Source organism: Adiantum capillus-veneris, chromosome 12 (genome assembly GCF_014529385.1).
Source record: "Adiantum capillus-veneris isolate H3 chromosome 12, ASM1452938v2, whole genome shotgun sequence".
NCBI lineage: Eukaryota > Viridiplantae > Streptophyta > Polypodiopsida > Polypodiales > Pteridaceae > Adiantum > Adiantum capillus-veneris.
This window is the reverse complement of record NC_140942.1, coordinates 21,479,744-21,501,728: the sequence shown is the minus strand read 5'-3', so window position 1 is coordinate 21,501,728 and position 21,985 is coordinate 21,479,744. Positions and strand designations below refer to the sequence as shown.

The 21,985-nt window shown below is 44.6% G+C and overlaps 1 protein-coding gene across 3 annotated transcripts in view; it reads right to left on the bottom strand.

Moving 5' to 3' along the window:
- The window catches only part of LOC147445439 (single myb histone 1-like), a 33,803-nt gene extending 12,124 nt beyond the window's left edge, over positions 1-21,679 (bottom strand). For 2 of the 3 annotated variants that reach the window (XR_015189774.1, XR_015189775.1), the window contains exons 1-5: positions 21,110-21,679; positions 19,839-20,062; positions 19,531-19,615; positions 19,229-19,312; positions 17,375-17,804 (exon numbers count right to left, since the gene is read on the bottom strand). Coding sequence is in view for 1 of the 3 variants with exons in the window: in XM_086524954.1 (XP_086381080.1) it covers positions 17,375-17,804; positions 19,229-19,312; positions 19,531-19,615; positions 19,839-20,062; positions 21,110-21,259 (973 nt within the window). In the remaining 2 variants the exon portion in view is untranslated. The remainder of the gene's footprint in view (positions 1-17,374; positions 17,805-19,228; positions 19,313-19,530; positions 19,616-19,838; positions 20,063-21,109) is intronic. The other variant, XM_086524954.1, reaches the window with a different exon arrangement.
- Between the last annotated feature and the right edge of the window lie 306 nt (positions 21,680-21,985).

The window sequence follows — 21,985 nt, the reverse complement described above, 5'->3', positions numbered from 1 at the left end:
CGGTACTAGGCAGTAGAGGTTCTGCTGAAAACGCTAAGGCTTGTGATTGCCCGGCGGTGATGACCTGATGAAAACGCCAAGCAGAGGGACTGCAGGGCTTGGCTGATGGAAAACGCTAGGGAGTTGCTCGAGGGAAACCGCCCAAGTGGGAGTCTTGCTAAGAGAGAGGGAAACTTGTTGCCGAAGGCCTGTGTTCTCCTTGCTCATCTGCCAAATAGTGCTAACCTTGGTTTGCTTATATATTATCTTACCCAATTTGCCCTACCTACTTTCCAACAAAAGTCACTTAAATAAATAAGTGAAAAATGTCAAAAATAGGTGAAATACGCTAAATGCACTGGAAAATTCCCCTGAAGGATTCTCATGGATTCTGATGGGAATGCTTATGATCATGTTGTGTGCAACCACATCTACACTAAGTGATTAGGCATGCACAGTTTGCGAACAGACTCACAAAAGTGCCAGAACACTTCTAATCTAGACTGACTGGACTGACAGAACCCTTGTTATTGAAGTAGCTTGTCCACGGACACAGAGGACAACTAATTTGACTTGGAAGAGCTTGTTCTCATGGTATAAAGCTTTGGATCTAGAAGGAGCTATAGTACCATGACACAAGAGCCATCTAGGACAACAACGCAGAAGCAAAAGCAACAAAAGAATGATACTTCTAGACCTGGTGGAAGTTACACAAAGCAGGTGATTTGTCAGAGTGAGGTGGTCGCAGACATATTCCGAAGAATCGCTCACACAAGTCTGAGTCGGCTGGTGTTTCAGTGTAATTGAATTCCCGTGAGGTAGCTAATGTCATTCATGTTGCGGGCTTTCGCGCGCTTATTCCATTTGCATGTATCTACACTTGATACACTCAAAGACTAGTAGAAGGATCAGTTACACAAATGATTTTTAGTTACTTCTAGAGCCTGTAGAACCGAATGTCTCTAAAAGAAAGGCCAAGGTACCACTAGCACTCGGATTGCAATAGGATTTGTTCAGATTGTTGCTAATTGGACTATTTTCTTATTTTTAATGATTAATTTCTTTTTTAGGATATTTTATTATGTGCACTAAGAACTGTTAAAAGATTGTAGCTACAGGAACTGCCATCAGGAACGGACAACTCTAATGTGTCATTTGATGGGTGACGGTAAACATCGCGAAGGAGTTTCCGTACGTTCGGTGGAAAGGGCCGGGTTACGAGTGCCCCTGATGCGTCACATGATGGGTGACGGGTGCATCAGTAAGGGGGCATCCCGTAGGCTAAGGAGGAAATCCGAACTGAGTAAGAAAATACGCGTAAGAACGCAAGCACAAGAATAAAGATGGGTTCAATGAAGCTTTTTACGAAAAGCAGGAACAATCGCGGGAAGGCAGACGCTTTCCCGCGAGGAATCTATGTTTGCATTGCATTCGTGCATGTGGTTGCATCCAGGGACGCCTGGGAAGAGTTGTGAAATGCATTGGTTTTAACTTATAAGGTTTTATTGAGTTTTTGGGCAGGTTCATACCAATTTTAAAATATGCCAGCCGCCCACTTAATAAGTGGGCAGCCACTTAGTAGATAAAGCAACAAAACCAGCCAGCAAATTCTCTCTCCCTATTTCAGGTAGAACAACGCACATTAAAAAAAAAAAAAACGGCCGCGATCTCTACGCGAGCAGCTATTCGTGCCATGGCCAGGGAGCTATAAAAGCACCACATGCCCTCACTCAAAGGGGGTACCAACGTCAGCAAGAGAAGACTCTGCCGCAAGAGATCGCGAGATTACGAAGCACGGAAGTCGCTTTTCCCGCGCAAGAGCGACAGGTATCTATAGTGGATTCGCCATGCGAATTGTTGTCACGTGTTTGTGTGGTTTGTTTTGCAGGAATCTCCCGTCTTACGGGAAGGCCCTTCACGGGAAGTACGGCTTCACGCCTAAGTCCCTTTACGGGAAAGTACGGCTTCGTGCCTAAGTCCCTTTACAGGAAAGTACGGCTTCACGCCTAAGTCCCTTACGGGAAAGTACGGCTTCGCGCCTAAGTCCCTTACGGGAAGGAACGGCCTTGTGCCCAAGCCCTTTACGGGAAAGCACGACCTTCGGGTCTAAGATTACAGAACGGAGGGGTTTCCTCGGGTTCTCGTGCTTGTATACGAATTCTCCCTGAATAAAAGAATACTCTTAACGGGGGGGGGGGGGGGGGACAAGCCCATCTTCTGGTCCCCAATACTGTGTCGATCTTCTCCCTTCTCTCACATTTGCAAAGTATTTTAATTTTCAGATTTTCAAGTGCTCATGTACGCTCCCGTTTTGTGACAGTGGTATCAGAGCTCGGACTCCCTTCTTTCTCTGCAAAGAACGACGATTCCGGGAAGAACGGGAAGAACCATGTCGAGCCAAGGGAGAAGCGTTGACGAGCAGCTTCAACAAGTGCAAGCTCAGCTTGCGGAGTTGCAACAAATTTTACTGTTGCCAGACGTCCAAAAGCTTTTGGGCGGAATGAAGAAAACGAATGGAACTGATGCAGCCAAGCATCCAGACAACACTGTTGGCGTGAGACCACAGGAGGCAAGAGAAGAAGAACGTGCCGAGGTGCACAAAGGATATACGGATCGGAATGAACGGCCTACTTCAAGGAAAGGCCAGGAAAAAGCGCTCTCTTTGCTAGACGAGAGCAAGGACATCTCTATCTCATCTCCATCTTACTCTCCTAATTATACTTCTACTTCTCGATCATCTCGTCAGAAGAAGGAAGCCGCTACTACTGCCACTACCCTACATCAACCTAAAGATAAACCTCGATTCAAGAAGCATGGTCGCAAGTCTCAACATCGCATGAGAGTCTTCAAATCGGGCGACAAGGACATCAAGTTCGAAACCTACAACGGACGCAAAGACATCTCCGAAGCGCTGTCCTTCATCAGACAGTTTGAAGTCGCCTTTACCAATGGGCACTTCACAGAAAGATCCAAATTACGCCATGTGGGGATGCACCTCAAGGAAACGGTGAGTAATTGGAGGCTAGCCAAGATTTTGGAAGGTTCTCAAGCCAGAACTTGGGAGAGCTTCAAATCTGAATTTTATGAACAATTTCTTCCACCTGACTTCGAGCAGGACATACGGAAGGAATGGGACTGGCTTGCCCAGAAGGAACATGAAAAAGTAACAACCTATGTGGACAAGTATTGGTCGATTCTTTTGAAGGTCACTCCCTTCATGAAGATTGCTGACGAGGAAAAGAAAAGAAAGTTCGAAGCGGGTCTCTAACCGCAGCTTCAAAAGAGTATGAAGGTGTATCCGCATGATACTCTTCAAAGGATGATGGAGTCAGCAATCATTGCTGAGGATTTGCACTCAACTGGGACGCCCAGAAAGATGGAGCATAGCACTTACCGTGAAAGACAAAGAGGGGTCTACGATGACCAAGGGGGCCAAGGAAGAAAACGTCCTCCATCTAGAGACGATGATCATTCTAGGAAGCCAGAGGGCACTGGCAAGCGAACTAAGTACCTTTCTCCTACTCAACTTCAAACTTTCAGAGAGGAAGGAAGATGCTTCTACTGTGGCAAGAAAGGACATATGAAACCGGACTGCCCGTTGAAGCAGCAACGGCAAGAGCAAGCCTCTACGAGGCAAGAGAAAGCAAGGAAGGAACCCACACCACCAAGCTCGAACTCCATTGCAGATGTTCAAGGAAACACAGAAATGGAGAAAGGAAAGCGTCAACTTCTGAAGGGCTGGGGGTCTTGAACAACCAACGAGTACTGATTCTTTATGATCAAGGATCCACGGATAACTTCATCTCCCTCGATACTGCGGAACGTTTGTGCCTCACACCGTCTCAGCTTGGCACACCGGTTACATCCGGATCGGCATTCAAGGGGTTGACAACCAATGCAACTCCCGTACAAGGACAGCTCAATCTTCGGATTGGCGAGTACAAGGACCGCGAATCATTTTTGATGGCACCCATCGAGGGATGTGATATCATCTTGGGTATGCCATGGCACTTTCACATGACACCTATTCCCGATTATGTGGAAAAGACCCTCACTTTTGATCATGGGGGTAAGAAAATAAAGATTCAAGTTGATGCAGGAGATTGGCAGTTCCCAATTGTAAGCCATATCTCCATTAAGAAAGAAATGAAGAAGTGTGTTTCTGCTTACTTGATTTTTGCAAAGGATAAAACTAGTAGGGACTCTCTCTCTAGTCTGGAAATTAAGCGTCTTCAATTTATTGAAACGTACAAGGATTGTTTCACGGAAACACTTCCTGATGAACTCCCTCTGGTGCGGCCAGAAGATCACCGCATAGATCTCATACCGGGTAGCTCGCCTCCCAATCAACCCCCTTATCGGGTGAGTCTTGCTCAGCAAGAGGAAATTTTGAAGCATGTCAACGAGCTTCTAGAGAAAGGGTTAGTACGACCAAGTGCTTCACCCTACGCTCTCCAGTTCTACTAGTGCAGAAGAAAGATGGCACGTTTCGAATGTGCATAGACTATCGGTCTATAAACAAGATCACAATCAAGAATCGCTTTCCGATCCCTCGGATTGATGATATACTTGATAAGTTGCAGGGTGTAAGTGTCTTTAGTCGCATAGACTTAAAGAGTGGGTATCACCAGATACGGATCGCCCCTGAGGATGTCCACAAGACTGCTTTCCGCACAACCTTTGGACCATATGAATTTTTGGTAATGCCTTTCGGCTTAACCAATGCTCCTGCGACATTCAATCGCATGATGGACCGCATTTTCAGCCCGTATCGAGCTTTTACGGGAGTATTCTTTGACGACATACTCATCTTCTTTAAGTCAGAAGAGGAACATCGGAAGCACTTAGACTTAGTGTTTCAAGAATTGCGAAAGCATGAGTTGCATGTGAATGCAAAGAAGAGCGAGTTCTTTCTCTCAGAGATACAATATCTCGGCCATATAGTCTCTCACAATCAAGTGAGTATGGATCCTGCCAAGATCCGAGTGGTAGAAGATTGGCCTATTCCCACTACAGTACATGATGTACGTAGCTTTCTGGGATTATGTTCATATTATCGAAGGTTTGTCCGAGGATTTGCTCATGTAGCGGGACCACTTCATGATTTGACAAAGAAGAAGATTCCTTTCAGATGGGGATCGAGACAACAAGGAGCTTTTGATCGGCTCAAGTACTTGCTAAGCCATGGACCTATTTTGATAGTGCCTGACTTAAGGAAACCATTTGAGGTTCACTGCGATGCTTCGGGCGATTGCATCGGAGCAGTGTTAAACCAAGAAGGCCATGCAGTGGCATACGAAAGCAGACGGCTTAAGGATGCAGAGTTGCATGCATCAATCTACGAAAAGGAACTCTCGGCTGTGATTCACGCCTTATCCAACTGGAAGCACTATCTTCTAGGAGCGGATTTTGTGATCAAGATTGATCACCAGAGTTTGCGGTATTTTCTTACGCAAAGGAAACTATCTGAGAAGCAGATGAGGTGGGCAAACTTTTTGTCTACGTTTCACTTCCAGATCCTTCACACAGTTGGGAGTAAGAATGTAGTCGCAGACGCATTGTCTAGGCGGCCAAGGGTGAACGCTATCACTTCGGTGTATCACCAAGAATTAGAAGCACTACCGGATCTGTATCGGAATGATCCAGACTTCTCCACCATTTGGGGAAAGCTACATCGTGGAGAGAATGAGTTTCCCTATTCCATTCGGGACGGTTATCTCTACCACCATCAGGCCATATGTGTGGCGGAACCATTAAGAAAGAAGATCATGGATGAAGCACACGCTTCACCTTATGCGGGTCATCGGGGTATTCTCCCTACGACCTTAGCAATGGAAAGATATTTCTTTTGGCCTAGCCTTAAAGCAGACATTGATAAGTATGTCGGGGAATGCTTGGTCTGCCAAAAAGTGAAGTATGATCGGCATAAGACGCCTGGGTTGCTACAACCATTGCCTATGCCTAATGAACCCTGGGAAAGTATTGCCATGGACTTCATCATGGACCTCCCTAGAACTCAGACTGGAAATGATGCGATCTAGACCATTGTGGACCGGTTTAGCAAGCAAGCACACTTTATACCAGTCAAGAAAACGATCAAAGCAGATCATATGGCTAGGGTCTTTCTAGCACAGATCTTTAAGCATCATGGAATGCCTAAGTCTATTGTGAGTGATCGAGATCCTCGCATGACAGGAAATTTTTGGCGTGCCTTGATGGATAATCTTGGTACAAAGCTGAATTTTTCATCTGCCTACCATCCTCAAACGGACGGGCAAAGTGAGATAGCCAATTCCACAGTATTGGATATGTTAAAAGCTTATGTGTCAGACCGGCAATCTGACTAGGAGAAATATTTGCCTCTTGTCGAGTATGCGTATAACAATACCATACACTCATCGACGGGGACAGTACCTTTTGAGATTCTCTATGGTAAGCCTTTGCTTCCACCCATCCTTTTAATTAAGGATAAGATCTTTGCAGCAGATGAATTTGTCCGAGATTTGGACGCAGCCTACGGGCAAGTTAGAAGAGCTATTCTACGCTCTCAAGAAAAGCATAAGAAAGCTGCAGACAAGCACAGAAGGAATCTAGACTTAACAGTCGGACAGTTAGTCTTACTCAAGTTTGAGAAGACGAGACTTAAGAAACAAGCGTCTCATAAGGGGAAAGTGGTAAAACTTTCTACCCGTTATTATGGGCCGTTTAAGATCACTGAGCGAGTGAATGATGTCGCTTTCCGATTAGAGCTACCGCCTAATTCGAAGATCCATAATGCTTTCCATGTCAGTTTACTCCGACCGTATGTGGGACCGCCTCCAAGCAAGCCTAGTGCTGAGGAACCTCCTGAGGTTGAGGAAACAAAAGAAATACTCCAATCGGAGCAGATAGTAAGTCATCAAGACCTCTCAAATCCGGAAAGATAACACAGAAGTATTTGGTTAAGTTTAAGAACTACTCAAATCTATATGCTCAGTGGATGACGCAAGAGGAAATAGCAGCTTATCCCGAGATACTGGGTATATGTCCAAGCACTACAGTTGAGGTCAACTGTTTAGAAGCCAGAGGGATGTTGCTAATTGGACTATTTTCTTATTTTTAATGATTAATTTCTTTTTTAGGATATTTTATTATGTGCACTAAGAACTGTTAAAAGATTGTAGCTACAGGAACTGCCATCAGGAACGGACAACTATGATGTGTCATTTGATGGGTGACGGTAAACATCGCGAAGGAGTTTCCGTACGTTCGGTGGAAAGGGCCGGGTTACGAGTGCCCCTGATGCGTCACATGATGGATGACGGGTGCATCAGTAAGGGGGCATCCCGTAGGCCAAGGAGGAAATCCGAATTGAGTAAGAAAATACACGTAAGAACGCAAGCACAAGAACAAAGATGGGTTCAATGAAGCTTTTTACGAAAAGCAGGAACAATCGCGGGAAGGTAGACGCTTTCCCGCGAGGAATCTATGTTTGCATTGCATTCGTGCATGTGGTTGCATCCAGGGACGCCTGGGAAGTGTTATGAAATGCATTGGTTTTAACTTAAAAGGTTTTATTGAGTTTTTGGGCACGTTGAGACCAATTTTAAAATATGCCGGCCGCCCACTTAATAAGTGGGCAGCCACTTAGTAGATAAAGCAGCAAAACCAGCCAGTGAATTCTCTCTCCCTATTTCGGGTAGAACAACGCACATTAAAAAAAAAAAACGGCCGCGATCTCTACGCGAGCAGCTATTCGTGCCGTGGCCAGGGAGCTATAAAAGCACCACATGCCCTCACTCAAAAGGGTACCAACGCAGCAAGAGAAGAATCTGGCGCAAGAGATCGCGAGATTACGAAGCACGGAAGTCGCTTTTCCCGCGCAAGAGCGACAGGTATCTATTGTGGATTCGCCATACGAATTGTTGTCACGTGTTTGTGTGGTTTGTTTTGCACGAATCTCCCCGTCTTACAGGAAGGCCCTTCACAGGAAGTACGGCTTCACGCCTAAGTCCCTTTACGGGAAAGTACCACTTCGTGCCTACGTCCCTTTACGGGAAGGTAGGCTTCACGCCTAAGTCCCTTACGGGAAAGTACAGTTTCGCGCCTAAGTCTCTTACGGGAAGGAACGGCCTTGTGCCCAAGCCCTTTACGGGAAATGTCACAAAGTGATGACGTGGCGGACAACAGAAACCCTAATTTCTGCCAGAAGCCCTGAAATTCTTGCAAACCCTAATTTCTGCCAAAAACCCTAATTTCCGGAAATCGTGGAGGCTACAAAATATTTTTTTATTTTTTTTTTTATTTTTTTGAAATGATGAGCGACGCGAATTTTGCTTTTTTTTATATAAAAAAAGAAAAGACTCTCTAAAGAGAGAGAGAGGACTACTACTTCTGATTTTAAAAGCTTTTGGGGCTCTGCTTTTGGGCATCCCTTGTAACCTTTAAATAAGTGGTGAGGGTCTCACTTCTGAGAGCATCTGGACGCAGAGTGTGAGAGTGAAACCCCAACCGCTCTCTTGTACTTTGATGATTGATTAATACAAAAAGAAATACCGAAAGGGGCGCCAGTCTTTGGGGCCAATATCTCTAGGCACGGAACTCCGACGGGCCAGTGCAAATCTATTGTGATCTGTGAATTGTTTTGAAGTGGTTATTTGGTGTTGTCGCGGTTGATTCTTGACTTGGAGTGTCCAAGTCTGTTACAATGGTATCAGAGCACGGCTGATTTCTCTTCTACGAGAAATCGGATCCCCGAAAAAAAAAAAAATCCGCGGCACCTATGGCTTCAGGCAATGATAAGTCGACTCCCTCTGCATCTGGAGATGCTGGCTGGGATCACAATGAAGATTCAAATAGAGAGTATGGCCCGCCTCGGCCTACTCAGGCGGAGCAAAGAGAGATGGAGCGTAGTCAATTGATTGGCGATGCAACAAAGATGATGCTCAATTTTGCCAAGGATCCGAAGTTGGCAAAATATATGAACCAAACCTCTTTGGAAGAGGTACATGTCACCAGGAGGTGTATTTTTCCTGTTGCCTTCCGTAAATAAGTATTAGATATATTTATTTTATTTTTACTTGTTTGTCCCAAAACCCTTGAAAAGGTGCAAGTGGACATTGAATGGCCAGTGTGAAACGGCTGCAGCCAAATGGGTTTCTCACATCGGGGATCTAGGTCGGTCAGACAAGGACTGCCCAGGCCAGTTAGCACTGAATTCTGATGAGTATAGAAGCTCGTGTGCGCCAAACTGGAATTTGGGCCACTCGTCAAGTCACTGCAACTTTATAAGTTGAAAGGGGCCAGTAAATTAACCCACATTGTAGATGTTGGTCAAATGGTAGTCTTCAATGATGGTCAGGAGACCGATAGGGACGCCATGGAAGCATCTCCTAAAATTTAGGGAACTACTATTTTTGACCGGAAAATGTGTTCGCGTCATTAGCTCTGGAATGACAAGGAGAACATTTTATTGCTCTGCTGCCAAGTCAACTGACGCACCAGTTGAGATATTTTTAGCAGGGAAAGCCCAAACTCGGAAACTGGGCGACGTGTCAGCCTGTGAGCGATTCTGCCACTCTGGGAGGCAAAAACGAGCTGCATATCAACAAAGGGGGCGCCATTTTCAGCCTCAGGTGGATTGTAGCAGGTACAGAAGCTATGGAATGCTTACCTTGCCCTCTATGCACAGTATGGTGACAGGAGTGATGCCCCGCACGCTACATACTGCTCTCTTTCTCCCCTACGTACAGTATGTTATGCCCCACTAGTGGGCTTCTCATTTGACCTATGTACAGTTCTGGGGGTTTATGCGCATTTGCCAAGGCAAGAGCCTTCTGAACAAGAACCGGATTAGCTAATTGCTAATCCCCCACAGGTACGCACAGTTCCATCACGAAAGATTGCGAGCTCGGAGAGTTTTCTCGCGTGAAAACTCGTCCAATTCACAGGGGAACTGTCCCATTGCGTGCGGGAGCCCTTGGGACACGCGTAGGCGTGTTCGCTCCGCTAAAAACGATCCGAAACAAGGAATTACAGCCTGCTGTGTTTTTCTGCAGGTTTAGGGTTTCGCACCTAAACTGCAAGGGAACATCGGGGGAGCCTCGTGAGAGCCTTGGGATGCGTGTATAGGCTTTTGGGCTCCCGGCAGTGAAAAACAGAGAATTACAGCCCGCTGAATTTCTGTGACAGCTCACCAGAAAGCTTCCAGATATCGAGGGAATCCGTCCTAGACAGGAGTTTTTGACCTACAGGGGTTTTTGCGCCGTTATGCTGTCGAAATCCGGTCGAAAACCTGCGTTTTCAGCCTTCGCCAGGTTTGGACAGCTTTGTGAAAGCTTGTGCTAAGTGGTCGGATCGTCTACCTTAATTAGAATAAAGAAATACCGAAAGGGGCGCCAGTCTTTGGGGCCTACAGGGTGTCGGTCTCGTGTGCGCAATGACATTCTAGTCGCTGGACGCAACTGTGTTCTCTTCCCTTCTCAGTGCTCTATGTAAAGTTAACAGGTAATTGAAATAGTACCGCCCTCTACGTTGTACGGGCCGGTTATAGTACAGATGGAGTGGCAGAGAACCACAACACCACTCCCGAAACCCGCTCTCAAGAAACCTTCTGCCTCCAAGAAATATACGGAGAAGGAACTAGAGACCGTGGTTGATGCACGGATTGCTCAGCTTTTCGACGTGCAAAAGAAAGGCAAAAAGCACCGCAAAAAGCAGAAGAAAGGCATTGACTTCCCGGGATATTTGGGTCGTCGGTTGACATTTGACAAGGCAAAGAAACGGAAGAAGCCTGTTCGATTTGAAGGAGTACCCAGTTCTTCTTCTTCTTCTTCTGACAGTTCTTCTAGCTCCTCGGATTAGAGCGAAGAAGACAGAAAAAGCGAAAAGCGAAGCAAGACACAAAGCTTCGGAAAGGGCAAGAAAAAGGCAAAGAAGGCTACATCTCGCCCAGAGACTGACAGTTCTACTGAGGACTCGTCTACAGACAACTCAGATTCCGATGACGGAAAGTTTTATGCGAACAAGAAGAATTTTTACAAAGCCAACCAGTATGACTTTCTTGAAGATAAAAGCAAGAAAGTCCGAGAGTTTAAGGAAGGTGGCCACTCGATCAAGTTTGATACTTTTTCAGGATACTCAGATGCTTCGAAGGCTTTGTCTTTTATACAGCAGTTTGACATCGCTTTCGCGGGAGGACGCTATTCAGAGCACTCCAAGATTCGGAGAGCTACCTCTTACTTTAAGGGGAATGCTCGTACTTGGTGGTCCACGCTTCTTTTAAACAAGACTGCGCCAGTTAAATGGCTGAAATTTAAGAGGCTTTTTATTTCTTCTTGGTTGACTCAAGAGTTTGAGCGAGATATACGAGCTGCTTGGAACCATCTTCGGATGACCAAGAAAGATACAATCAATGCTTATTGTGAAAGATTCTGGAGCTTTTTTCTACCCGCCTCTTCATTCAAGAAGATCTTGTTCAAAGAACACGTTGAATGGTTTACCTTGGGTCTACCTACAGAGATCCAAGATCACTGCTTGGAATAGAAGTCAGCTTCTATTTAGGAGTTGATGAGTCATGCGAAGCAGGGCTTTGCCATTCACTCTGGCAGTTTGACCTACCCCACAGATAAGGCCATGACACAACGAGCCGAACAGACTTCTGGGAATGAAAGTAGAAAGAAAAAGAGCAACCCAGAGAAAAAAAGATGCACGACCCAAGCTTACACCTGAGGAGAGAGCTCGCTTCATCAGAGAGGGGAAGTGCTTTGGATGCGGGGAACATGGACATATCTCCGCGAAGTGCCCTAAAAAGGCACAGAAAGAACAGAATGATAAAGACGATGACAGGCCTGAGAGTTTGAGAGCAGCTGAGGAACGTGGCAGAAAAGGCAGATAGATAAACAGAACTGGTACCACATGTCGTGGAACCTGCACCGAATTTAATGAATGAAAGTACAGACTTTGCCGCTTTTGGGGCAAAGTGAAGGATCAGGAAGCTCTTTTGAAGGAGCCAAGGCCAACTTCTTTTCACTTGGAATTGGCGGCTTGATTTGGAAATTACGCCCAACAGACTAACGCCACAGGCGGAGGTAGTTCGACTGGCACCCGGATGGGATGTTGCATTACACCGAGCATTGGCAAACTTTGTTTGCAATGACAAGGGTGTTCAGGGCACGCGAGTGACGTTCTACTCGGGATCCCTTGGTACCACAAGAACTACGCCGTGGTTGACTACCGGGCCGAGAAAGCAACTTTGATAAATGAAGGGCTTAGAGATTGTACTTGATGAACTTCAGTTTCTTACTCATTCTTTTGGAAGAGAACTGAACGCTGGATAAAGGTTGAATATGTTTTGACCTGATCAAAAGAACGCCAAGATTTTTCTCCACACTCATGCCGGTTGCTTTTCAGAGGGCCTGAAGATCAAACCATTGATCTGATACTTGGAAGCACGCCACCGAATCGGCCACCTTACTGTGTGAGCCGAGTACAGAATGAAAAGATTATGAACCCAGTGAAAGACCTCTTGGAAAAGGGTCTTGTCCAGCCTAGTACTTCACTGTATTGCTCTCCAGTGTTGTTAGTTTTGAAGAAAGACGGATCTTGGAGAATGTGCATCGATTATAGCACTCTCAACGAAATCACCATCAAGAACAGATTTCCGATTCCTAGGATCGATGATATACTCGACAGGTTACAGGGATCCTCGTGCTTTAGCAGGATTGACTTGAAGAGTGGATATCATCAGATCAGGATAGTGCCCGGAGACGTCTACAAGACAGCTTTTCGGACGACTTTTGGGTTATTTGAGTTTTTGGTAAGCCTTTTGGCTTAACCAATGCTCCTGCGACATTTAACCGGATGATGGACAGGATTTTTCGAGAGTATAGGCTATTTGTTGGCACTTTCTTTGACGACATCATTGTTTTCTCCAAGAATGAGGCAGAACACAGAGATCATCTGCTTCAAATCTTTCAAGCATTACGAGATCACACGTTAGTGATTAATGCACAGAAAAGTGAATTTTTCCTACCAGAGATACATTTTTTGGGACACATTGTGTCAGCAACAGGAGTGCAAATGGACCCGGCCAAGATAGAGACTATCCGTGATTGGCCCGATATGAGGAATGTCCATGAAGTTAGAAGCTTCTTGGGACTGTGTTCGTATTACAGGCGGTTCATACGAAAGTTTGCAGAGGTTGCTTCCCCTTGCATACCTTGACACAGAAAGGAGTACCTTTTTCGTGGGGACCCACAGAGGTGACTGCCTTTCGGACATTGAAAGAGAAATTGACTACAGGACCATATTTGACTTTGCCGGACTTGCAGAAGTCATTTGAAGTATTTTGTGATGCTTGTGGTCGTAGTCTGGGTGCGGTCTTGATGCAAGAAGGCCATGTCATAGCTTACGAGAGCCGTTTGTTCTCTAGGCCGGAGATGACAGCACAAATCTATGAGAAAGAGCTTTTGGCGGTTATCCATGCTCTTACTCAGTGGCGGCATTACCTACTCGGAGCGGATTTTACTGTCTTTACAGACCATCAGAGTTTGCGCTACTTCTTGTCACAGAAGCAGCTTTTGGAAAAACAGATGCGGTGGGCGAACATCTTGTCATAGTTCCACTTCCAGATTGTCCATGTGCAGGGACAGAAGAATGTGGTGGCAGATGCTTTGTCTCGGAAACCGTTGGTTCTGGCTATTTCCGCGATACATCATAGAAGCTTCGAGGATATGGTCGATCAGTATGCCACAGATACAGATTTTGCAGATATTTTCACACGGATACGAGATGGGGAGATAGTAGCGTGATACTCCCTTCGAGAAGGCTACTTGATGAGAAAGACTATGTTGTGCGTTACACAGCCGTTGAGGGATAAGGTTATGACTGAATGCCACTGTCCACCTTTTACGGGTCACCGCGGCATTGCTACCACCATGAAAGGGGTAGAGAGATACTTCTTTTGGCCGTGACTCAAGAAGGATGTGGAAGAGTTTGTGCGCAGTTGCTTGGTATGCTAGAAGGTCAAGTTTGACAGGCATAAGGCACAGGGATTGTTACAGCCTTTACCCATACCCACCCACCCCTGGGAAAGTATTGCAATGGATTTCATTTTTGATCTCCCAAGAAAACAGAATGATCACAATGATTTTCCGATTACATGGCACGTCTGAGACGATTGTCTCAGACAGAGACCCCAGATTTATGAGTTTGTTTTGAAAGGCAATTTGGGAAGACATTGGCATGCGGTTGGAGTTCTCGTCATCGTTCCACTTGTAGACTGACGGGCAATTTGAGATTGCCAATTCAGTGATTTTAGATTTATTGAAGTCTTGTATCTCGGATCAGAAGACTCAATGGGAAAAGAACTTACCTTTGGTGGAATTTGCCTACAATAACACGATACACTCTTCGACGGGGAAGACGCCATGTGAGATTGTTGAAAGTGCTGCGAAGGTTCCATCCTTCCTGAGCACGAAAGATTAGATATTGGAAGCGGATGAATATTCGCGAGATTTGGATACGGCTTTTGCCAAGGTTCGCGAGACTTTGCAGGAGTCTCAAGAACGACAGAAAAAGGCAGCGGATCGCCATCGTCGCGACTTAAAATTGAAGGAGGATGATTGGGTGCTCTTACTTTTGAGAAGGCACGCCTAAGAAAGAAAAAGGGAAAGGAGAGGTTTTTTCCAAAGCTTAGTATGCGATACTACGGACCTTTCCAGATAACTGAAAAGATAAATGATGTCTCCTTCCGATTGAACCTGCCAGATACTTGGAGGATTCATAATGCATTGCATGTGAGTCTCTTGAATCCTGTTCAGGGTGATGTGCCTGATAATGGGGAGCCTAATGAGCAACCCAAAGTGGAAGAAAACGAGGAGATCCTTGTTCCTGAACAGATTTTGGCACATAACGATACGAAGAAAGGTGAAGTCCGAAGGCGGTTCTTGGTTTAGTTCAAGAACTTTCCTGCATTTGATGCGAAGTGGATGGAGGAGGAGGACCTAGCAGATACTCCTCGGATTGTGAAACTTTACCTCGATGTTTTGGTTTAGCATAGTCTACTCCAAACAGAACCCAGAAACTCAGCTTGGCCGAAGATTTCGTGCAGTGGGATGCACAAGAGGGGAGCTACTCCGCTCCTTTGTCAACAGATGCCTCGATTTTGATACTAAAGTCACTAATGTCTCTTTGAGCTTCAGGGATACTAAGAGCTGACAGTATTCTGGTGGATGACTTTATGAAATGGAATTCCTGATAATGACTGATTTGTTCTTGACTTCTTGTGAGTGCAGGAACTGATAGCCGAAATGACTGCAGCATTTTGGTCTGATTGATCTCGAATAGACATGGTTGCAATAGGGGTTAGTCAATCGGACATCGATGAGGTCCCGATTGGACCTAGATGTGATTGCTAGCTACATTGCCGATAAATCATGGTCTAAGATCCAAATGAATGTTGAATGTCATGTGATGTCCTGTGATGTCTGGTGATGTCCTGTGATGTCGTGTGATGTGACTGTCGATTTTGTACATGTGCTAGATGTGTGTTCCTAGTACGTAGGTACTAACAGTCAGTGTCTGCTAAGACGGTTTATGGCTTTTGTCGGTTTTGCAGGCGTAATCACGATCGATTACAATGCTTTCAAGAGGGGGGTATGTCACAAAGTGATGACGTGGCGGACACCAAAAACCCTAATTTCTGCCATAAACCCTAAAATTCCTGCAAACCCTAATTTCTGCCAAAAACCCTAATTTTCGAAAATCGCGGAGTCTCAAAAAAAAAAAAAAGGAAATGATGAGTGAGGCGAATTTTTCTTTTTTTTATATAAAAAAAGAAAAGACTCTCTAAAGAGAGAGAGAGGACTACTGCTTCTGATTTTAAAAGCTTTTGGGGCTCTGCTTTTGGGCATCCCTTGTAACCTTTAAATAAGTGGTGAGGGTCTCACTTCTGAGAGCATCTGGACGCAGAGTGTGAGAGTGAAACCCCAACCGCTCTCTTGTACTTTGATGATTGATTAATACAAAAAGAAATACCGAAAGGGGCGCCAGTCTTTGGGGCCAATATCTCTAGGCACGGAACTCCGACGGGCCAGTGCAAATCTATTGTGATCTGTGAATTGTTTTGAAGTGGTTATTTGGTGCTGTCGCGGTTGATTCTTGACTTGGAGTGTCCAAGTCTGTTCCAGGAAAGCACTACCTTCGGGTCTAAGATTACAGAACGGAGGGGTTTCCTCGGGTTCTCGTGCTTGTATACGAATAGAATACTCTTAACGGGGGGGGGGCCAGCCCATCTTCTGGTTCCCAATACTGTGTCGATCTTCTCCCTTCTCTCACATTTGCAAAGTATTTTAATTTTCAGATTTTCAAGTGCTCGTGTACGCTCCCGTTTTGTGACACAGATCTTGTTAGTGTGATTGTCACAGGCTTGGACACCCAAGCAAGAAATCAACAGCAACACAAGAACACAAATTGCAACAAACTGAACAGAAAAGAGTAGACATGAAGCGGCGGAGTTCCGCTTCCACATGCACTGGCCCCAAAGCTTAGCGCCCCTTTCGGTATTTCTTTCTTGATTGATGGTCACAAAGTACAATTGCGGAGAGGTGTGCTCTATGTCTGCTTCCAAGTTGATCTACGGAGCCCACCCCCTAGGCACACTTAAATAGGTTATAGAGGGGCCCTAAAACTAGGCGCCACCAAAAGCTAAAAACAGATCCCCGTAAAAAGCTCGCCAGAAACCTCCAAAACCTGCCATCCCGCCGCATGAAAACCTGTGAATTGTGGTGCAATTTGCAGCGTGAGGTTGGGGAAGTGATGCCACATCATCAGTTTTCCCAATTTCAGTCCTGTTTTGGGCAATTTTTGTCCAACTTGTTAGATTCTAATGCTTTTAAGTGTCTGGAGTTGCCACATCATCACAATTTGTGACAATGATCACTTGAAACAGTTGTAACCACAAGAGTTCATCAATGAAATAAGGAAATGCCGCCAGGACCACCTAGTTGAGGGGCGAGTGCTTCTAAGGTGAAGCTCTACCGCTATGTCTCTTGTAAGTTTTCTAAAATGTTATTCAAGTTCAGTTTGTTCAATGTTGTTCTCAATTCGGTTCACTACTGTCGCAGCATTTTTACCACCTTGTCAAGTGACCCGCCGGTTTCAATGGGTGATCTAGTCTTGCATACATTATTGTATCAACCCATCAGATATAGCACATCAAGCTGGTCCGTCACCACTCACCATGTAGTTTCATGACTATATTATTTGATGCTATTGGTCATCCAGAACATGATAATCCCTCCCCTCTCTCTTCTTCCCACCCCCCGCCCCTTTTTTCTCCGGCTCAACACACACACAAGCAAGGATAGCTATTGATGTAGTTACAGAGAACAAAAACAAATCACAGCAACCAAACCTTTTTTGGGCGGCCGTGCAGCAAGCGCTGCTACTTCTGCAGCAATCTCTGCAGCTTCAGCTTCTGCTTCTGCAGCTCTTGCCTTCTTGGCTGCTTTCTCTGCAGCTGCAGCAGCTGCCTCTGCTTCTGCCATAGCCAGAGCAGCAGCTCGTGCTGCCTCCTCTGCTGTCTTCAGTTTCAACCTTGCGTAATCAACATCTAACATGGCTTTCTCCATACTTCGGTCTCCTCTTGAACCCTTGATACACTGCTTGGAAGGAGGCCTTATCGTCAGATCTGAAACACCATCATCCCGAAAGCGTTTGTCATCCAGATTATCAAAGCCCCTGCTTTTGACAATCCCCCTCATTTTTTTCTTTGCAACAATGTCACTGCTCTGATTTCCATCGTCAAAATCATCCCCTGTATTTACTTTATAGTTTTCCTTGACCTAGAGAAAGCGTGGGATTCTTGTTAAATCTAAAGAATCACTACATTGTTGACAAAAAGTTACTCTGACAAAACTGAATTTCAACAAAACTGGTGCAAAAAATTTTGCATTTTTCTACACCAATTTGCATGTCCTTGACTAACACGGCAGAAAGTAAGTAGTTAACTAAACTATTACCCAAGCGCACAGAATTTGTGCAAATTACACTTTTGGAACTCAGTAATATTCTTCACGAATTACTTTCAAAACTTGCCATTGGATCATTTCAACTGGTCATAAACAGGCTTCGCACACTCAACTCAGAGACGAGTATCATATGATGGATCTGCACTGGTAAACTCGGTGGAAAGCAACAAAGCAGATTCTATGCGAAAGATGTGCTGTGTGCAAGGGCAATAGCATGTACAAAACAAGCTATCTAGGGTATGGTAGACTTGTTCAAAACATGGACACACTGACCCAGACAACCACACTGAGCTTACAATAAAGCAGCTCAAAGGCCACCTCCACTAGGAAAGGATATATACATTATTGCCTTGCAAAAATGTAGGGCAAAGAAGCACTAGACACTATGTTAATTCCAACAAACAAGGGCCATGACAGTAATTAACAAACAAGGGCCATTGGCTTTCATAAAATGTTCAGCCCCAGTTGAAGACTAACAGGTGAGTCAAAAGAACCTTAATGAATACTTATGGTGCCTGGCGATTGTCTTGAGATTACATCAAAGAGCTCACCACAAAAGAAGCACAGACATGTATAAAGGCTTCTGCAAAAGCACAACTATGTTCTGCGGATCCAGAATCCAGTATATGCCAGATCAGTGGGGCAAACCCAGTGTTCAACATGACTCTTTTTTGTGGTGCTAACAAAACGGTAATATCCTTTCTTTTGAGAACTGCTTCTCATGAACTTAATAACTGAACAGGACATTGCAAACAAAATTTATTCAGGGAAAAGCGAAAGATCGCTATGATGTGATTGAGTAAGTCATCTTTCATAACCTTTTCTAGTACAATGTATAAATACTGCTTGATTCACCCCCTTGTGGATCAAATAAGAATGAACAAAAGTTTCAAATTCCACTCAACCTTAGAATGAACAAAAGTTTCAAATTCCACTCAACCTTATAATGATGCAAACAACAATCATGACTACTGAGAAAGCGCAACCAGCTAGGGCAAGTCGCAATATTAATCTTCTGTGTATCATACACAAAGACTGATAGGAGAATAAAGCTGTAAAAGACTTTTGTGTACTTTACTATAAAATACATAACTTTCAAGTATTATAAATAGCATGTTTTGTAACCTTGAACTGCTTCTTCAATCAAAATCTTGAAAACTTTCTTAGCTTTTGATACTGCTCTACAAAAAAATGCAAATAAATCTACACACAAAGGAAAACCTAAACTAGAAACCAACCTTCAATAAGCTGCCATCTTTTACCATATCCTTCAGTTTCAATCTTAAAAGCCTTCTAAAATTGGCTGGTACCAAATTATTTGCCTACAATCCCACACAAAACAGGTCAAATCAAGTGAGGCCCAACAAGAAAGCTGCTTATTAGTACCTGCCTGAGCTAAAACAAATTCTCTCTTTCTATCCACTTTTCAGGTGATGATCTAAACGAAATATGCCACCCATGCACACAAACACAAAGCATACAAAAAAACTCCATGCAGCTCAATCTATGTGCACACTTCCAAGTATGGTTAGAATGTTACTTCAATACTGGCAGCAATATCACTACTGCTTGCACCATTAGGACTATTTAGATCCAAGATTGCATCGATCACCATGTCCGTGTATCTGCAAAATAGAGGATTGAAAACATAACTTCGGAGGACTGCAAGTGAAGCTCTTTAAACTTTAGTCACAAACAATGAAGCAATCCTCTTCCCTTGAGAAAAAACAGACTTGATATCAAAGGCACATGACAGGCATAAACTTGTTGCCATAATAAAGCAAAACATGAAAAATGTACGCACTCAACAAAGAGTGCAAGAAGAATAGAGCATGGGAAAAACATTACCTTGGACCCAACGACTTCGACTCCTTAGGGCTATCAGAGGACACCAATGCATCAGCTGCGCCATAACTATCATCCGCAGAGACATATTCACCTGGAAGAATAGCTAATGGACGAGGTGAGATGGGTTCATCAGAACTTTTCAAGGCTTTAAGTTTGGATGACTTGGACGGCTTTTCCCTGGATATATATCCCCCAACTCCAATGTTCATGTTCCTCCATTTGTCCTGCCCATGGGCACAAGTTGAGGTAAGCGTCCAGCTAAAATTCACATCTCTGAAAGAAACCGATGAACTTAATCTACTCAATCCCCTCCCCCAAAACAAAAAGAGAAACAATAAAAACAAAGAATGGGTTCTCATGATAGCAGAAAAGTACTAATTGAATATTCTGCCTCGCTGTATGCAATAAGCTAAGGCAGCTTGGCTATAGCACTTAATGCACCACTAGGAGAGAGAGCAGTGCACTTTTCAAGATCCCTCTTCCGAACATACAAAGCTCCTATTGATAATGACAAAGATCATAAAGAAAGCGACTATGGCAAGCAAGAATCCACAAACAGCAGTAGATTTGTTAAAATGTTGCTTGCCAAAATGAGCTTGCATACAAGGTTTCACATTGACTGTGGAAGTGACTGAGGCTTGCATGTAGGTGCAATACGCAACAGAGTAGAATACCAAAAAGTAATAACGAGCGGTGATAATCATTAAAACCCGTGATGCAAAAATGGCTCAGTGATATGTCATGTGAAGGTGGCAGGCAGCCACCATTGACACTAGTATTGGTCTTCACTGAACAATGGTATCAGTGGTGTGGAATACAACATACATACTTACCACCATCACCAGGCCGACTGCTTCAATGTAACACAATACTTAAGGTTAAGCTAGTACCATCTGCATGACTCCTCAAAAATCCACTGAAGCTCATCTTATAATGAGTCACAGCTCCCATCGTATACAATGTGGAAGCCCCTTCTCAGCATCTCACAATGAAGACAATGTGACATGTATTAGGACAAGAAATTCACTAAGTAATTTCAGGAAGGAAAGCTGATCTTAATGGTGACGTCAAAGCTTCATTTCGCATGAAAGGCAGGTACCCATTTTCATGTAGCTTTTGACAATGTTGCAGGTATCCATTCTACACCATGGTGCCAGATCAGGAATTGCAGCTAAGCTAATATTAACTAGATGCTAAAAATGGTGACTGGATTGAGTTGATAAAGCATGATGATGGTGATCAGGATGGTCAATGTCACTGAGTCCTAGTACCTTCAGGTCCACATTAGAGCGAGTGGCAAGCAGAAAAGTAAACTCCGGGTCTTTCTGGATTGCACGCCATTTACCAAGTCCATGCTTCTTCACTCCTGCCCTCAATGCAGCCTCTTCCGCTGATGTCCACTTTTGCTTCGGAGCCCCCATCACCCTCTTACTTCTGCTGCATCCCGAGACTCGATACAGCAAACTTGGAAAAGAGCACCCACATCCACACAACGCACAAGCGATTCTCTCTTGGGAATCAACCAAAAATAATCAAGAAAACCTCGTGTATCCTTGCAGAAAATCACTCTAACCTCCTCTGTGTGGCTGCCAAACACGCGAATTTTTGTAAGGGAGGTCCGCAGAGCCCTGCAACCCTGAATGCCCTTGAATTTCCCACAGGTCAGCAGTCAACAAGAGACACCTCGTCAGTCTCCTGATTTTAGGAGACGCTTAAAACAGGGCGTCTGTTTTGAAACCTAACCCTAACCCTAACCCTAATTCACCAATGAAAGTGATCGCCCGCGGGTGTGAATGAATCACTGCGGAAATCTGTTGTGGCTTATTACAAAATCATTTAATTTCTTAGGAAGTGTAAACGCTAGTTGCGGATCACACGGAAGAGGAGGCAATGAACTTTTAGCCTGGGTAAGGGCCGGTGATATCTGCAGTTGGATGCTTTGATAATTTGCTAGTATGTGTGTTCTCTTTTAGCCTGGGTAAGGGCCGGTGATATCTGCAGTTGGATGCTTTGATAATTTGCTAGTATGTGTGTTCTCTAGAGTCATGTGAGAAATCTCCACCGTAGATACACTCGTGAGTTTGTAGCTTAAAAGAGCAAATCAAGCACTTGTTGCACTGTATTATGCGTAGTGTAGAATCAAAGGC